General features: G+C 46.7%; 1 protein-coding gene across 1 annotated transcript; it reads right to left on the bottom strand.

The window, feature by feature from the left end:
- Positions 1-726: 726 nt before the first annotated feature.
- Positions 727-18,580, bottom strand: DDX27 (DEAD-box helicase 27). The gene is made up of 21 exons (XM_027623596.1): positions 18,419-18,580; positions 16,521-16,667; positions 14,819-14,878; positions 14,403-14,568; positions 13,816-13,856; positions 13,604-13,690; positions 12,812-12,917; positions 11,428-11,601; positions 10,618-10,768; positions 8,146-8,245; positions 7,835-7,976; positions 6,770-6,923; positions 5,827-5,908; positions 5,550-5,727; positions 4,257-4,363; positions 3,991-4,093; positions 2,429-2,523; positions 2,225-2,348; positions 1,607-1,694; positions 957-1,031; positions 727-830 (listed from the first exon to the last, which is right to left on the bottom strand). The coding sequence occupies exons 1-21, from the start codon at positions 18,509-18,511 to the stop codon at positions 812-814; spliced, it is 2,292 nt and encodes a 763-aa protein (XP_027479397.1). The 5' UTR covers positions 18,512-18,580; the 3' UTR covers positions 727-811.
- Between the last annotated feature and the right edge of the window lie 18 nt (positions 18,581-18,598).

The following is an 18,598-nucleotide window of genomic DNA, read 5'->3' as shown; positions in this document are numbered from 1 at the left end:
GCTGTTTTTTGCAACAAGGAGCGAATTTATCTGGGATTCCTTGTGTCCCCTTTGAGCTTCCGTCTCCAGTAGCACTTCCATAGCACAGTCAGAGTATGGGTTCAGGTAGACCCTGGTTTCAAAAACCTGAACTCCCAGTGTAACGTTGGGAAGTTAACTCATTTTTCCTGAAACTTTATGTGCAAAAGGCGGATGACTACCTCTCCCACAGAGTGTAGTGAATTTAATGAGAACAGCACTCAGTACACAAAATGTGTTGTACATCGCTGATGCTCACTGGATGACAGCTTTTAGTTCTAGGACAGACAGCAAGAGAACTTCTAGGAAGAATTTCCTCCACATCCAGCTCCTCTACAAGCATCAAGATGCACTGGAAGTAGATGGGGTAGACTATGCTATTGAGGGATGAACAGAAGAATAAAACATACAATTCAGATTGGTTTATTCTCCCTCCCAAAATACACTTCCATTTGTTGTTGGGTTTTTCTACACCCTACACGGGGCTCAAACTCACAACCCCAAGATCAAGAGTCGTACACTTCTCTGAGCCAGCCAGACACCCCCATTTGGTATCTTCTTTATTTGAAAGTCAATCAACGAGAAGAGCCTTGGCTGACTCAGGGATGCTTAGGAAATAACTCCACATACCACCACCACCCCCTGACCTTATGTTCTTTTTTTAATGTACAAATGATACAGATTTTACATTTTCAAAAATTTTTTTTACAAATGGAGAGAAGAGACCAAGCCAGGATGACTTCCCAGAAGGAAGGGATCTAAGGGCTGCCCCATGAACTTCAGGCCAACATGGCTACTTCCTCCTCTTGTATCTATGAAGAAAATCCACAGAGTAAAGACCAACTCCCAAAGCCAAAAAGAGGAAGGAGGAGCTTTCCCATGAAAAGTCCAATCCCAAACAGGCACAACCTCTGGCCCTCCAAAACAGCAAACATTACCTGGATTTAGACTTAAAGTTTCCTCCTCGTCTCTGGTGGAGCAAGCCCAACTGTTTCCTTTCTTCAAAGGAGGGGCTGCGAGTGAGAAGATGAGACACTGAAATGAAGCTGGACAGACTGACAATGCCTCCCCGCCGCCCCCACCCAGCTCCCACACGAAGCAGCAGCATCACTGAGGCACTGTTTTCAGGGCCTGAGGTTCTAAGCCTGGTGTTTCCACCTGATAATATGGGATTGTGGAAGTCAGGGCCCAGCTTTAAAAAAAGACTGGAAGCTTCGTCTATCCCTAACCCAAACCGAGCCCAAGGGATACTGATTTGGGGGCGGGGGGGGGGGGGGCAGGTAACACATTCCTAAGAGCAAACCATGATCCTTTGCCTTTCTAGCTCTCCTGAGAGAAAGGTCTATTTCAGAACCAGAAATTTTCCCCTCAAGGCAGGAGGGCCTTAACATTTTCCTCCTGTGCTCACCCTGGGATCCAGAGATGGGCTTAGCTGGCGATGGGGGGGAGGGGTGGTGTCAGACAGGAACCCTTAAAATTATATATTATAAAGCTACAAGTATATAGGAATTGGGGAGTACAGAAGGAGGAAGAATGTACATAGCTTGGATCAAAATACAAAGAGCCCCATGATGACTTAAAACCCTACCCAGCTCGATACTGTTTCAGGGCCTTCTTGCTTGTGTTGGTAAGCTCTTCATCAAATACAGATTTCTTCGCCTGCTTTTGTTTCTTGGCTGTGCACAGAAAGCATGGGTTAGATCTGTCCTCTTTGGCTCAAGCTCCTAAATCCTATTCTTAAGTTCAGGGTAATGGTTCCAAGTTCAGTGGATGTTCTGGCCAGATGATTTACTGACATGGGCAACAAGACACCGGATCCCAGCAGGAAAAGGATGAGGAATTCAGAAGTGGCAGGTGTGACGAACCACTCCAAAGGATGACTGCAGAGTCCCAAAGTGAAAAGAACCACTGAAATGTGAAATGGGCTGAAGACCGGCTTCACTTCTTTTTTACCCTGACCTGCTCCTCCAAGGAGCAGTTTGTAAGGACTTAGGCTTGAGTCACGGTCTGGGTTCAGATCCTAGCTCTCCCCACTAACCATGGGGTCACTCACCACTTGGGAACCCAAAAATAACTGTACATACTGGTACACACATTACTCAAAAAATATGGGCTCTTATTAACCCTCCAATTTTCTTCCTGACCAGAAGCACAAGTTTCAGGGAGAACCTTCCTACCAGCTCCTACGGACTCCCCGTCTGCCTACCAGGGCCTCTTGTTGGCTCCTCCTCAGGCATTGCTCGGGCCCTCTTGGCTCTGCGGTTCCTCTTGGCCAGGCGCTCAGCAAACATCTGTGCCTTCAGGATTTCAAACTGGGACCTTTCCTCTGCCTAGAAAGAAGGATGATGTGAGTACGGAACAGAACAGGAAGTGCTGACCCATGCCACTGGGCAGGGACCCAACCACTTACCGTCATCTCCCCCTTTTTCTTGGCATCCTTCATAAACTTCTTCCTCTTCTTCTTTCCCCTTAAGGCCAAGTCAAACTCCTGCAGAGCCTTAGCAACTAGGATGAGGAGAGAGTACGAGATTTCAGGTACTGTTTAACGTCTTTTTTTAAAAGAAGTACACATATTTTAAATTGGTACATAAGAGTTCAAAATAAGAAGCAGCAACTCATATGCTCTGCTGGTGGTTACCTCTCCATCTCACTAACATGCTTGTTCTCCATTAATCCACTTGAGACATTCGTTACCTACGTTGTGTTGTGAAAGATGATTTGGTTCACTTATACTCCCAGACCTTCCCGCCATATAGTTATAACTATGTTTTAACACAGAAATTTAACATGCATGCACCCTTTTTGTCCCATCAGATATAGGCAATATTTCTTAAATTGCTGGTACAACCTCTTTGGAGGGTAATTTTGCAATCCCTAACAAAATAATAAATGCACATATCCTCTGGCCTACAATTTCACTTTCGGGGATTTATCCTGCAAATCAAATGCACGTGCTTAATTGTGAAAGGGCATTTGTACAGTTAACTCACTACATGGTTGGAATAGCAAAAGATTACAAACAACTTCAATGTCCCTCAACAGGGGATTAATTAAATAAATTATAATCTATCCACATGATGGACGACCATGCAGCCATTAAAAAAAAAAAAAGGCAGCTATGTATGTGCCTCTATAAAATCTAAGCTATAAAATTAACTGGAAAAAACAAGGTGTAGAAAAATGTGAATTTGTGTGATAAAAAGGGGGTTGGGGAGGGCAAGGAATACTTACAAATATTCCTGACCTACTTTTTTTTTAAATTGTGGCAAAACAGATACAACATAAAATTTGCCATTTTACCCATTTTTTTTTTAATATTTATTAGAGAGAGAGAGCAGGGAGAGGGGCAGAGGGAAAGGGAGAGACGGTCTTAAGTAGACTCCATGCTGACTGCAGAACCCAATGTGGGGCTCAATCTCACGACCCTGAGCTGAAAATGAAAGTTGGACACTTAACCTGACTGCACCACCCAGGCACCCCTTACCCATTCGTAAGTACACAATTCAGTGGCATTAATTATGTGTACAGGATTGCACAACCATCACCATGACCTGTTTCTGTAACTTTTTCATCATCCCCAAACAGAAGCTCTATAACCGTTCATAACTCCCTCCCCACAACCCCTGGTAATCTCTATTCTACTTTCTGCATCTATGGATTTACCTCATATAAGGAGGATCATATCTATTTGTCCTTTTGCATCTGGATCATTTCACCTAGGTTCACCCTTGCAGTGTGTATCCATTTCATTATGGCTAAACCATATTCTATGGGATGCGCATACCACATCTTCTGTGACTGTCCATCTGCTGACACACACAGGTCGCTTCTACCCCTTGGCCACTGGACACCGGAATACAGTGTGCCTCTGAGACCCTGTTCTCAGTTCTTCTGGGAACAGACCTAGCAGTGGGCAGTGCTGAGTTCTAGGAGAACTCAGACCCAGCTTTTTGAGGGACCTCTCCAACATACTTTTTTCCTTCTTCCTCTCTTCTTTGGTCTGGAACCAGCTTCTCTCAGGCTCGTGGTTCGGTGCCTCCTTCCCCTTCTCCAGGAGCCGCTTTGCTGTGTTGATCTGTGGAGACAGCACAAGGATGGCTGCCACAGGACGGCAACCGTCTGGCCAACACCGGGTTTTGGCAGGGCAGGACTGGCAGGGACCGCCGCGGCCCACGTCCCGCCCCGCCCTGCAGCACCCCCCACCGCAGGACCCCCCCCCAGTCTCGGCGCAGCCCTACCTGAGCTTCCGAACGCTGCAGCTCTTTCTCCTCGGCCTCTAGCTGCAGAACTGCATACACGTCCTTCTCCATCTTCTCAATCTTGTCCCGGAATTTGAGGATGACATCTCAAGGAAAGAGAACAACAAAAATTTTTAAATAAGGATAAATACTGTGTAACTGATGAAAATAACAGAGATGTGTATTTAGTGACAAGAGAAAATTGGGGTTTTTTATGGGTGACTTCTCCGCTTCACAACACACCCCCTCCTCATCCCACCCCCAAAGAGCCTGCTGCGCTTGGAATAAATTTCAAACTCCTACATGTGGCCCCTGCCTACCTCTCGGAGCTTCTATCTCCACCCTTGCTCACCGTGCCCTGGGCCCTCTCTGGCTCTTCCCTCACTGACTCGAACACTGCGTCTGCTCCTGCCTCAGAGGCTTTGCCCTGGTTTTCTCCGCTTGGCACACTGTCCGCAGACCGCTCATGGCTGCCTCATTCTTATCTAGGACTCAGCTCAAATGCCATCTGTTCAAAGGCCTTTCCTAAACAGCTTTTGGAAGCAGCATCTCTCCTCCTGTCATTCTGGATCACATCTACTCTTATTATTTATTGTCTTCTTCCTACCAGAGTATCAGATGTTTTGTTTCCTGCTATATCCCTAATACCTAGGATAGAATAAACAGCACCGGGCACTTGGTAGTACTCAATAATTGCTAGCTGATAGAATGAATTAAGTGAAAATGAAAAAAATGAAAGAAAAAAAGACATGTATAAATGGAACAAAGGTCTCAAAGAATATGTGCCTAAATGCTAACAGTGATGAGCTCTTCCACAAGCAATTACATTTTTGCTTTTTTTAACTAATTTCTAATACTGAATATATATATTATTTTTATACATTTAAAAAACAAAGAATGTGACCCTACAGATGAGAAGGAATGAATGAAAGACATCTAGAAACAAGAAAGTGCTGACCTCTTTCCCCCACCAAAAGGAAGGCGGGTGGTGATTAATAGGGCTTTTGCCCCAAGAAGAAGCCTTCTCTTCCCAAAGGTTGGAAAATAACCTATGAGTGGGGCACTCGAGGTGTAAGTCTGTCATTTCCTTTCACAGAAAGAGAGACACAGAGGGGCAAGGGGAGACCAGCCCAGGGTCACTCAGCAAGGAAGTGGCAGGCCTGGAGTTCAAATCCAGCTCCTGACTACTCTCACCTATTACCCTCTGTTCCTGGCTCTGTCCCACAGAGTCCGATCCAGGACCCACCCTGCCCACCCCAACCGCCCAGAGCTGCTACAGTGGTGCCTGCTCACCTTGGGGAAGTATTCGGGCCTTCACGGGGGCCTTGGCGGCTTTTACGATCTCCTTCAGCATCTTCCGCTCCTCTTCTCCCACTAGAGACACTGAGCGCCCAGCCCTGCCAGCCCGCGCCGTTCGCCCCACCCGGTGGACGTAATGCTTGATGGTGTTGGGCATTGTGAAGTTAATTACCTGGAAGGTCAAAGTCAGACCCGGGAGTTGGAGAGAGACAGAACACAAGGAGGCAAAAAGACTCCCAGCAAAAGTTCAAGGAAGACAGAGGCTACTCACCGTTTTAACGCCCTCGATGTCAAGTCCACGGGCTGCCACATCTGTGGCCACAAGGATGTCGATCTGTTCATCCTTAAAGCGCCTAGAAATAGCCACAAACAGACGTTCACCTGGATATTCAACCCCAAAAATGCTCCACAGGAGGCTGAGCCAGCAGAGAGAACACAAATAGTTTTGGATTCAAGCAGGAGGGTACAGACTGTCACAGTGATAATCTAAATGAGATCCTAAACGTCAGACCATCTGATGCTCACATGACACCTTAAACACCCTGTAAAATAGAACAAACACAGTTTGGTTTATACCACCTTAAGCTCCAAGTCCTACAAATATGGAAGTTTGGGAACCACAGAGCTAGATTGTAGGAAGTAGCAAATGCAAATGTCTCAGCATTCAAAGCAGCCTTTCTTAAAAAAATACCTTGCAGCTGCCTATGATAAATGCAGGCAGGTGAAGAATTCTAAAGGGTCCCTCCTGGCCTATGAGCATGACTTCATTCTACAAGAATTAAACAAACAAACAAACAAAAACACATGGAAAACACACGACGTGGCAAAGTACATGCTCAGGAAATGGTGGCTGGCTCTGATTTCAAATCTCGTTCTAACAGACCCCGGTATGCCCACTGCTCCAGAAAAGCTATAGAGAACAGGACACATGCTGTGTCTTCCCAAGTCAGAATTTCCTGCCGTGGCCCCACTCAGCCGCTCCAACACTCAAGCCCTAGGGCATCAGTGTCAGCTTCTGCGAGACTATGAGGAATTCTCAACGTATCTAAGACATAATCTTACAGGAGCTGGACTAAAATCTTTACACTGGGGGACTGTGCCATCTGTATTCCCTGCAATCGCTCTAACATAACCTCTGGGTGGTATTCTCTCTCTCTCAATGAGGAGAGCCCTCTCTAAAGGATGGGAGGGAGCCTCAGCCCCCTGAACTTTACCGGAGCGCCTCCAGCCGCTGCGTCTGTGATAGGTTGCCGTGGAGCTCGCCCACCTGCAGCCCCAGGAGCCCCAGAAGGATATGCATGCGGTGGGCCTGCTTCTTGGTCTGGGTGAACAGCATCACATGGTCAGTGAAGGTTCTTGTCAGCAGAGCTGGTGGGGAGAGAAGAGTGAGTTGGAAGCCACCTCCGATACAGACTCCCTCCGCACCTGTGAAGTGGCTGATGTGGCTGGCACTGGGGGTGACAGGCAAGGTCCCTGCCTTGTGAGGCTCCCATTCCAGGACACAGAGGAGAAGCCAATTCCCAATTCCCAAGGGTGACAAATGCTGTCAGAGAGGGAAGGGAAGATGGAAAGGCAGCTTTAGGGCTGGCCTCTCTAAAGAGGTGATGTTAGGCTGAATGACAGGGCAGGCTCGTTCAGAAGATTTGGGGGAAGATTCCAGGCAGAGGAAGGAGCAAACGTGAAGGCCCCGAGGCAGGACAAGCTTAGTGTGTTTGAGAGAACAGAAGCAGGAGAGTATGGCTGGGCACCCAGGCTGAGGACTCCAGGCAGGCAGGGGCCAGGTCCCAGAGGGCTGTAGAGGACTCACTAGGGAGTGTGGACTGTGGACTGAAAGCAATGGGAGACACCCAACAGTTGTAAACAGGGAGGTAACATGAGTGAATGTTTGCTTGTAAATGATCATTTTAAATGATCTGCAGTGTGGAGAATGGTCGCCAAGGGACAAGAGTGGGAGTAGGAGCCTAGTCCAAGGCCACTGCCACAATTCAGGCAAGAGAGGCAGAAGCTTGAACCAAGGGCCAGAGGGGCAGTTTTGGGGGAAGTGGCTGGGCGTTCAGCAGGACCTAAGGAGGACTGGACAGTGGGAGGGAGGTGAGGTGACAGAAGAAAGGGGGAAGGACCCAAGGTCAAAGTGGCAGAGCACATTAATGGCAGTACCACGCAACAGGTCAGGGGAGCCCGTCAGAGGAAGTGCCAGGCAACACCCAGCCGCTTCAGTGTGCCACCCACAGGGCCAAGGGAGTCCAGCACCCCCTGCGCAGTCCCTCCTGGGCTTTCACCTGCCACGATGGCTTCCCGGTCCCCTTCCCGATTCGGCCGGATCCGGATGAACTCCTGCCGCAGGAAGGGGGCCACATCCGTGTTGCTGTTTACAAATATTCGGACAGGATTCTTCAAGGAAACAGAAGCCAGATCTTTTACCTGCCCAGCACAAACACAGGGATGCTCACTCGTCTGCCAGGAGGCGGGGGGAGGGGGGTAGCGGGTGGGGATGGGGGTGGAGGCAAGCCATGCTTGCCCCAAGCCACCCCCTGCAGCCCAGCCTGGGTCCTCTGCATTCACCCCGCCAAGCAGAATTCCTGTGGCCCACCTCATCTGTCATGGTGGCTGAGAAGAGCATGGTCTGGCGATGGTGGGAACACATCCGGATGATCTCCTTCATCTGTTCCTCGAAGTACTCGTCCAGCATCCTGACGAGCAGGGAGAAGGAATCAAGAGAAATGGATTGAGCTCACATCTGTCACAATGATGGACAGAAAACATCAGACAAGCTGATGTTCTGATGTTGTAACTGGTTACGTTTCAGGCTTCTTTACTTATGTATTAATATTGTTAGTTTACCCTTTTACCAAGATTCATCAAGAACTAGCATTTGGCCACATTTGCTTTATCTTTTTTCTTTTTTCTGAACTATATATAAATAAGTGGCAGACATCACAACACCTTACCCCTAACTACCTCAGCACACATTCCCTAAGAAAAGACCTTCTCCTATATAACCATCATGTCATTATCACACCCCAAACGTTTAAGTGTTTGAACAATACCTGAAATACAGTCCAAGTTCAAATATCCCTAACTGTCCCCAAAATGTCATTTTATAGCTATCTTTTTAATCCAGGAAACTGAAGTTCCTATGTTGCATTGGTTGTCATGTTTCTTCAGTCTCCCTTAATCTACAGAAGTTTCCTCAAGCTTTTCTACACTGTTCATCGAGGCGGGAACGTGCAGGGGAGCGGCTGGGTACTTCCCTCTCCGTCAGGAGACACAGCCCATCCGTCTGTTCCAGTACCACTGATGTGAGTTTGATCACATGACTGAGGTGGTATAGGCCAGTTCTCTTCACTGTAAAGGAATCTTTTTGTCTTTGTAGATAATATTAATCAGTAGGATTACTCTGACTCCAATTTCTTCAGCTAACTCAATCCTTCACAGTATTTCTTCCCCAGTTCAGGCTCCAGGCGAGCATCACGTACTGCATTTAGTTGTCACGGTCCTTGATCTCCTTAATAGGAAACATCCACAGACCACATCTTGGTCTTCTGAGACTTCAACATTTTTTAAGAAGACAGTTCCCTTCCCCTTTAAAACCTCAATCAGATCACATTCCCTTTGCTCAGAAAGATCTCCTTTACCTCCCTCATGACTCAAGAAGGGTTCATTTGCTCTGGGGAAATCAATCAGTTATTCAATGAACACTTACTGAGCATGTGCTAGATACGAGACACAACCCCGGGCACAGAGCAGCAAGCAGCACAAAGCCAGCTCTTCATAAATACGTTCCAGAGGAGAGAAGGGTCACAACCACCACACAGCCATTCAGGTGACAATGCAGGAGGTTGGAGAGGCATAGCACCTCAGAGAATGGAAAGCAGGAACTGTTGTAGACAGTGGCCAGCAAAGGCCCTTCAGGAAGGTACAGGTCATTCCAAACTAGGGGACAGCAAGCGTAGAAGCCCCTACGTGGGGCTGTGCTGATAGGACTTCCCAATGGATGCTTTGTGGGTAGGAGATGAGGACACAAGAGCGACACAAACAATTCTGGCCTGAACCACTGGGAGGACAGAGCTGCCATGCACGGAGATGGGAAAGGGAGGGAAGGGTGTACGGGGTCCAAAGCTCAGCTCAGGACCTCTTTAGTTTGGAGATGCTTCAATTGGAGAGTAAACCTGAATGGGCTTTGGGCTTGTGGTCTCCTTCCCCTGCCCCCACTCTGATCATAAGTCCAGTTCACTGAGGCTCATTCTGTTCGCTCATGAAGGAAAGAGGCGAATAGATGGGACCCGTATGAGAGGAGAGGGAAGGAGGGAGTCCCCTACCACAGTAACAGAGGCTGTTTGTTGAGTCCTCACCATGCACTGCCACTCTACCTGTATTACTCCTGGAATCCTCCACACCATGAAGGGGGGTATAATTCTTTTTTTTAAAAAAGATTTTATTTATTTATTTGACAGAGATAGAGAGCACAAGTAGGCAGAGTGGCAGGCAGAGGGAGAGGGAGAAGCAGGCTCTGCTGAGCAGGGAGCCGGACGTGGGGCTCAATCCCAGGACCCCAGGATCATGAGCTGAGCTGAAGGCAGCCGCTTAACTGACTGAGCCACCCAGGCGCCCCCAAGGGGGGTATAATTCTTATCCCTCGCAAACAAGAAGAGATTTGCTTTAGAATCTAAGTAACAGGGACGTTTGCCTGGCTCAGCTGGTGGAGCATACTACTCTTGATGTCAGGGTTGTGAGTTCGAGTCCCATGATGAGTATAGGGATTACTTAAAAATTTTAAAAAGCTTAAACAAACAAAAAATCTAAATATTTCCAAATCTCAGTTAGGAAATGGCAGAGCCAGAATTTGATTTACCCTCCCTCTTAACCATCACATCACAGAGAGAGAAAAAAAGCAGGATAATCCAGACTAATGATGAACAGATGTCCAGATGTGAGCAGCTATACTGGCATCGCACACATGGCCATGGCAAGATCCATGAAGACTAATGCAGAGGCAGGTTCTCTTCTGGGGTGTGGCCCCCAGGACCCCAGAGCACTTGGGGCCCCACCATTTCAGGTGTACCTGTCAGCCTCATCCAGGATGAGCACCTCAATACTGCTCAGGTGGAAGGAAGGGCAGTTGTGGAGATGATCGATGAGCCGGCCTGGGGTGGCAATGAGGATGTCGGGTGCTGCCCTCAGAGCTGCTTCCTGAGACTTCACGTCCAAGCCTCCTGCAGAGAAGAGCCCCGCCAAGTGGCCGAGTCAGTCAGTTGTTCAACAGTCTGGACTGGGCCCTACCACCTGCCACGTCCCATGCCAGATGCCAGAGAAAAGCAGAGAGCAAGACTGACAAAGGCCCTGCCTGTGTGGATTTTACAAGACATCGGGAGAGACAGATTATTTCATTACACCTGTGCTAAGTGTGAAAAAAGATGATGACATGAGGGCACTTTAGAACCAAAGGATTCAAACACCCAGGGACTGACAGAAGCAGCTGTCAAAGCAAATGATTTCTCCATCCCCTTTGCCTTCCCACTGCACAGAGAGGGTTACATGAAGGTTGGAGAACAGTACCATAGAATATCATCAGAAAAATTCTGCCCCAAATATTTGATTCTCTATTCATACAAAGCAGAAATTACATCCTAAATTTGTTCAGTCCCAAGAAAATTTTTTTGCCCTGAATTTTGAAGTTTCGTTTTTTAAGGCTGATTAAATCTCAGTGAAACCCTCTCCCTTACCCCCAGCTCTCTACTCTGAAAACACCTCATCTGGTTTTTCAAGTGGGTTTAATCACAGGAAGGTTTTCCTGGTACCTGTCATCCTCAGATGGTGGGGCACACCCACCCTCCACCACTTCACAGTCTCTCAGGGGCCGCCAGACACTCACCCACGGCCAGGCAGGTGGTGATGTTGCAGAACTGAGCCAGCTGCTTGGTGACAGAGTGCACCTGGATGCCCAGTTCTCGGGTGGGAACCAGCACGAGCACGCGCGTGACAGGAGCCTGGCGGGGTTTGTAGATCAGACGCTCCAAGATAGGCAGGGCGAAAGCAGCAGTTTTACCTGGAGAAGGCAGCAGGAACCAGTAAGAGGAGCTTCAGTCCCTTCAAGGTTCAGGTTTTCACCTGAGCCCAGAAGACCTACATATATGCTCAGGGGGAAATGAAGCAACTTTTTTTTCATAAAGCTTTTTTTCACAGGGCCAATGTAAAAAATCTGAGAAGTACAAAAAAAATATGAAAATAATAAAAATCATCCACAGTTCAGCCAACCAGAGATAAACATTAACCTAATGGTATCTAGATTACCAACATTTTTCTTAATGGACAGAAATATAAAAATTAAAAATTTAATGCAATAACACTATATATTCTGTTCAGTAATCCCATTTCAAAAAAAGCATATCAGGGACACCTGGCTGGCTCAGTTGGCAGAGCATGCAGCTCTTGATCGTGGGGTTATGAGTTTGAGCCCCATGCTGGGCACAGAGATCACTTAAAAAACAAAAACAAAAACAAAAAAACCCGTATTTCCTGTTTCTTTAAATACTCTTTACTTTTAAAATGGTTGCATAATATTCTATCATGTGACTACTTCTACTCTATAATTTACTGATATAGAGCACCATGATGAAAGTCAGTTTCATAAAATCTTTACTCCTACTGCAGCACCTGGATGGCTCAGTTGGTTGGGCATCTGACTCTTGATTTCAGATCAGGTCATGATCTCAGGGTCATGGGAGAAAGCCTTGCACTGGGCTCCGCTCTCAGCAGGCAGTCTGCTTGAAGATTCTCTCTGTCCATTTCCCTCTCCCCCGGCCCCTCTTAAATTAAAAAAAATCTTTACTCCTATTATGGCAGCAACAAGAGATCATGATCACAGAGACACCCCAATAGGAATAGTTACAGGTCACAGATTTCAGGAGGTCTCATGAAGGTCACCTTTATCTATACATAATCCCCAGTCATAGGAGTAAAGAATGTTCATCACAACATTATATATTAGTGCAGTTAATTATAGAGCAGAAACAGCTATGTAACAGAATACTATACAACCATTTTTAAAAAGTGAAGAGTACTTAAAGAAATAGGAAAATATATGTTGAGATTTAAGGGAAATTAATAAGCAAGAATATAAAGTGTTATTGCATTACAATTTGTATTTGCGTATTTAGCAAAGTGGCCCTTGGGTAAATCGACCCAGACCCCTGCTGTAGGTTGAACAGCCTCCTGCCTCCTCCTCTCCCCACTCCCCAAGTCACTATCCTTTATACCTGTCCCAGTGGCTGCACAGGCACAGATATCCTTCCCCAGCAGACCCACAGGTATGCACGCCTTCTGGATTGGGGTGGGCTGCTTGAAGCCCATGGCTGTAATGGCCTGAAGAGAAAAGATGGGGTCAGACAGGATGCGGAGGAGTCTCAGCATGAAACAAACAAGGCGGGTTTCCACACAGGTGGTGACTCCTTTAGTCCCTCCCAGTCATTCATTCTACAAACATTCATCGAGTGCCAACTACGTGGGAGATCTGTTCTAGGCACTGAGATACAGCAGTAAACCAAAGAAATAAAGACCCTGCCCTTGGTAATCTTACAGTCTGGTAGGGAAAAAGACCAAAACCCATCACATGCCATACGGAGAAAACCACAGTATTCAAGGGGGCTAGGAACGAGTACGATTTATAGCAGGGTCAGGGAAAGTCTCATTGAGCAGAAGATACTGAGTAGAACCCTGAAAGAGGTGAGGAGCACCCCAACCAGATTACTGGAAAAACTTGCCAGGCAGAGGGAACAGTAAGTGCAAAGGCCCTGAGGAAGAAAACGCCTAACCTGTTTGAGGGCCAGAGAGGAGGCCAAGGTGGCCAGAGCAGAATGAGTGCTAGGAGACATCACCAGAGGAGACCAGAAAAGGCAAGACTTAATAGGCCCAGGTGGAACTTTTTAAGAGGGTTCTCTGGCAGCTGTGTGGACAACAGAATTTAGGGAGGCAAAGAGCCCAGTTTAGGGCAGGGAGCCTAGTTAAGGGGTGATTGCAATAATTCCATGGTTGCCAAAAGAAGCAACTACCTTCAGAAGAGGGCGGGAAAGGTTCATGTCCTGGAATGAGAGGTTTTCATCATACTGAGAGGCATCTTCAAAAAATCCTCCTGTTTCCTACACCAGGAAATCAAAAGACAGAATGAGAATTTAGCAAAATGGGCCCAAGGAAACTAACTGGCCTTAAAATCCTGTCAGGTTGCAAAAATAAGCTGCATGCTCTTTTCCATGCTCATGCTCACCTGTCCTTTCTTCTTCTTCCGCTCCTTTACTTTGAGTGTATCTGTGGAGAAAAAGAGCTGACCATCAGGGCTCGTACTTACTGAGCATTTATAATCTGCTAGCCACTGTCCTAAGTGCTTTCTGTAGATACCTCACTGAATCCACACAACAGCCTGAGGCGGCTACTCTCATTAGCCTCGTTTGACAGTGAGGACAAGTGCAGCAAGCTCGGCAAGTTCCAGAGACCAGGCTCTCAACCACTACACTCTATTATCATGCTCACTCATTTCTGCAAGAAATATTTACGAAGCGCCCACCATGCGGCTGGGCCCATCTGAGGTGGGATGTGGGGGACCTATCACCCCAAATAAGTCTGAGTCTTAGAGGTGCCAGCAACTGTGTGGTGCTGGGGAGGAGGGAAAGGGTATGGGCCTGCCGGCAAAGTACAACCCTAACAAAACCCCAAGAAAAAAGAGAAGCTAGAAGGAGTTCAACGTGGAGATCTTAAATGTGACTGTGTAGAAGAACACAGGAAGTCCTACAAAGGAAAGGTGGACTTGTTCCAATTTCCTGTCCCCGTTTCCGACAGCGTCTCTGTAACGCCCACCTGCTTTGGTGAGGATGTTCTCATCAGCTGACGAGTAATCGGTCTCTGAGTCTTCATCTTCTGGGCCTTCCTCATCTTTCCCTTCAGGGTCTTCCTGTTCCTCTGGTTCAGAGCCCTCTTTTGCTTCTTTCTCCTTCTCTGACTTCCCAGACTTGGCTTCTTTATCCTGGAAAAAATATTATAGTAAAGCAAGGCAACTACAAACTTCAGGAAATCCAGAACCTCTGAAAAGCAATACCATGCTCTCCAGCCTGGGCAGAATGCTCTGCGGATTCTCAGTGATTATTAACAACAGACACACAGAGAAGCCTGTCTGCACCCCCGCACTCCAATTCAGGCTAAAGAAAAATGGTGGGGTCATGTGGAGGGCAAAGCTCAGGGCTTTACACAGAGAAGTACCTGCTTTGCTTTCTTACCTCTGCTTTCCTTTTCTTGCGAACTTTCTCAATCTTCTCATCTAATGTAGTGGCTGCCCTCTGCAGATAAAAATAAGATGAATAAGAAGCATATATATGGGAAAGAGACAAAGCAAGGCTTCTCTGAGGGTTGGGTCTCTAATGTTAATATAGAAGAGGCTTGTCTATCCTTGGATAGATTAATCAATCTGCAGATTATTCACAACAACAACGAAACAAATAAATAAATAGTCAAGCGTGAAAAATCTTTACCTGGAACCAAAAAGAACATCCACATTTTGGAAGGTGTTTACTATTAAGAAGAACAGGATTACCAAGAGATGTCACATTTATAGCTGAATGCTACTTAGAAAAACCCTTCCCCATGCCAATCAGACAGAATTTAGCCTAGCAATTAAAGGCTGAAATCAAAGCAAATTCTGCTAAAACTTTTAGAAAGGGTAAGTAATGGCAGGCCTCCTTTACCTATGCTCAAAGCACCCTGAACTGCCATGGCATTTGCCACAACTACAATTAACTGTGTAATTATTTGTTTACTTATCTTTTACCCTGCTGGACTGCAAGCTTTATAAGACCAAGTCTTTAATTACATGGGGCCTATATGCCCGGACCTGGGAACAAATGTAATAATTGTTAAGTGAACCTGGAGTGAACTTTCATCAAAACATGGAACAGGGAAACAAACATTTCATAATTATTTTGAAAAAGGAAAATTTCTCTGGCATTCTCTGAAAAAGTACTGAAAAGGAAAAAAAAAAATCACAAAGAAATCCTGTCCAGGTAACCATGAAAAGGCAATGCTAGCTGATTTTAATCAGAACACCAAGAGAGTCTGGAGTAAATAGGCCTGTGCAGGCAGCATTTCTCTTTGAGGCCCATGGAATGGAAAATGTCGTTGATGCACCTTCTAGCTCGCTCACCGGATTCAAAGGAAAACATGGGATCTTGACAAATAAGCAGATGACGGTGACACTGTGGCAGCTTTGGCTATGCTGTGTGGGAACCAGGGACCCTAAACAGTGAGATCACCTGGCAAGTGACACAATGACAGTGTCTGTGGGGCAGATCAAAACACTACTACCAAGGGTGCATGCTAGATTGTTCTTTGTTACAAACTAATATAACAAAGGTTTCTCTCTAGTATTCAAAACAAGGAGGGAACACCTACAAAAAGAGACCATTTTAACACAGCTATGCCCACTTCTTTTCTAAGTAAAGCAATTTATATGTAATATTTGGTATTCCTAAACCAGTAGACCAGTATTATCAGATTTCCTCTAAAACTTTTTTTTCACATTTTAGTGTGTATAATATCAGGAATGGTCTCCCTTAATATATATACGGAAGTTAATATGAGTTCGCCATGCCCTTCTCTAGGAGAAGCCGTCATGGACGTCTTCTAATGAAGGAAATAAGATATTTCTGATACTTTAAAATATCATCTGTAGATCAATTCATGTGTTTGTAATTAGTCTATAATAAATCTATGTTGCAACATTTTACACTTTGGTTTTAATCAAGACTGGGGGTTATTTGTGACTGCTTCTCCCCACCCCATCAAAACTACACCACATATTTCCAAGAGTTCCAGCATTTGCTGAATGTAAGCAGATGGCAAAAGGCAGTGAGGTTAGACCCCAAAACCTACTGTCCAACCTCAATAGCCCACGGCCTGGAACTGCCAATCACTGTCCGTTCTCACCTTCTTCTTGAGCTGGCTCATGACATCGGCCATGGCCCAGCTGCCATCGTATGCCCCCTCCTTCTCAGTGAAAACGAAGTCAGGGTTGAAATCAGTGCTGCGGTTCTTCTGCAAGGCTTTCTGCTTTCTGCCCAGCACGATGGGCCCCTGGGAAGAGGGAGAAGCAGGATGACTACAGGGCTGAAACAACACAGAACAGGAATCTACAATTGTCATGGGAGATCTTAACATGGCTCTCTCAGTAACTGACAGATTAAGCAGACAAAAAATAAGTGTCTGCAGAAAATCTGAAGAGCACAATCAACAAGCTTCATTCCTGTGAACATTATAGACAACGCTGCATCAACCGTTAGAGAATGCGCATTCTGAACAAACATGGAATAGGTGCAAAAACTGATTACACAAGAGGCCTTTAAGCAAATCTTCAAAAAATAATTCTAAAAAAGTTTCAAAGAATCAATATCATACAGACTCTTTTTCTTGCAGCAATTCAATTAAGTTAGAAACCAATGACAAAAACCCAGACATCTAAAAACTGGAAAGGAAGACCGACCGAATTATGGCTTCTGAGAACTAGAAACTGACCTTTTTTTCCTCACTTGAGTTAAACAATCTCGTAAGAACTCTCACCCTAAAGTTCATTATTAACAATGGTTACATATCATTTCTTGGGTACTTAGTCGAACTATTTTTTTTTAAAGATTTTATTTATTTGAGAGAGAGAGAATGAGAGACAGAGAGCACGAGAGGGAACAGGGTCAGAGGGAGAAGCAGACTCCCTGCTGAGCAGGGAGCCTGATGCGGGACTCGATCCGGGGACTCCAGGATCATGACAGGAGCCGAAGGCAGTCGCTTAACCAACTGAGCCACCCAGGCGCCCAACTGAACTATTGATAGCTGTACAGAACTTCATATTTTAACTTTGGCATTATCATTTGCCATATTTGCTCCAGTCCTTTTTAATAAGTTTTCCATTCAAGAAATGAAAAGACTACTTAGCTGCTGCTAAGTAGTGAATGGGGTGGGGGGTCGGGCAAGAGAAAGGCTGGAGACCAGGTACCTTAGGATGCTGGGTCTCCAGGCACAAGGTGGCAGTGCCCTGGGCTAGGGTGAGCTAGGAAAAGGGGGAGAAGTTAAAGAGCTGAGCTAGCCTGAACGAACCTGGAGGGGAGTGAGAAGGAAGCGGCTGTCAAGGATGATGCTTAGGTTTCTGGCTTGAGATGGAGCAGGTTGGGAAGGTGAGGCAGACCCGAGTTCAGCTTTGGGGAAGCTGAATTCGTGGAGGCCATGGGACGCCCAGGTGGAGGTGTCTGAGGTAAATGAGGCCACAGTGGGGCAAACACCTGGGCTGGATCTTTGTAGGGTGAGCCCCTTTTTCACGACACTGTTCCTCTTTTAACTGCCACACTGCTTAATGTCTGTAACCCTCCGACTCAGCATAAGCTTCAGAAGAGTGGTGTCCTTGCCCATCTTGTTCACTGCTGTGTCCCGAACGCTGAACACTAGATGTAGCCTACAGACACCTCCACCCGGGTGTCCCATGGGCCTCCACGTCAATAAATACTGGCTTAATGAACGAACCCCTGATGAGGAATAACGACTGGCTTGGCCCCTGGATCTCTATTATCTATCACACAGAGCCCGGATTCAACATCAGTGAATGGGTACTAAGTTCGCCAAGACGGCACGGCGCGTTACCGGCACAGGCGCAGAGGTGAGGAAAAGCTAGTGGCGACCAAACTGAGGAAGATCTTGGGGTCCCCTTCCAGGGACACTTGCCGGCCTGGCAGGAGGATGCCGAGGAGCTGGGGCAGGGGCCCGAGGAATCACGGAGAAGGGAAGCAATCACGGAAATCTGACTGCACGCCGCCGCGCCCCCAACCCCGATCGGCTCATACCTCCTCTTCCTCATCCCCGGAGTCAGACTCAGGATCCCCCGGCACCTCGTCATCTTCGCCTATGGTCCCGATTAAACCCAGCTCCTCGAGCATGCTGCCACAGCACCACTTCCGGAAACCAGCTCGCACACAGGCCGGCCCTTACTTTCCGACGGCCTCCTCGTCGTCACTGCGCATGTG

This window comes from Zalophus californianus, chromosome 8 (genome assembly GCF_009762305.2).
Source record: "Zalophus californianus isolate mZalCal1 chromosome 8, mZalCal1.pri.v2, whole genome shotgun sequence".
NCBI lineage: Eukaryota > Metazoa > Chordata > Mammalia > Carnivora > Otariidae > Zalophus > Zalophus californianus.
Note: the sequence above shows the minus strand (reverse complement) of the source record. Positions and strands in the feature narration are given on the sequence as shown.

Coding starts and splice junctions, on each gene's coding strand:
- DDX27 (XM_027623596.1), bottom strand. CDS start 18,511: ATGCTCGAGGAGCTGGGTTTAATCGGGACCATAGGCGAAGATGACGAG. Junction 12,918..13,603: donor TTTCCCGCCCTCTTCTGAAG/GTAGTTGCTTCT, acceptor TTTTCTCTTCAG/GCCATTACAGCCATGGGCTT. Junction 5,728..5,826: donor ACATCGAGGGCGTTAAAACG/GTGAGTAGCCTC, acceptor TTGACCTTCCAG/GTAATTAACTTCACAATGCC.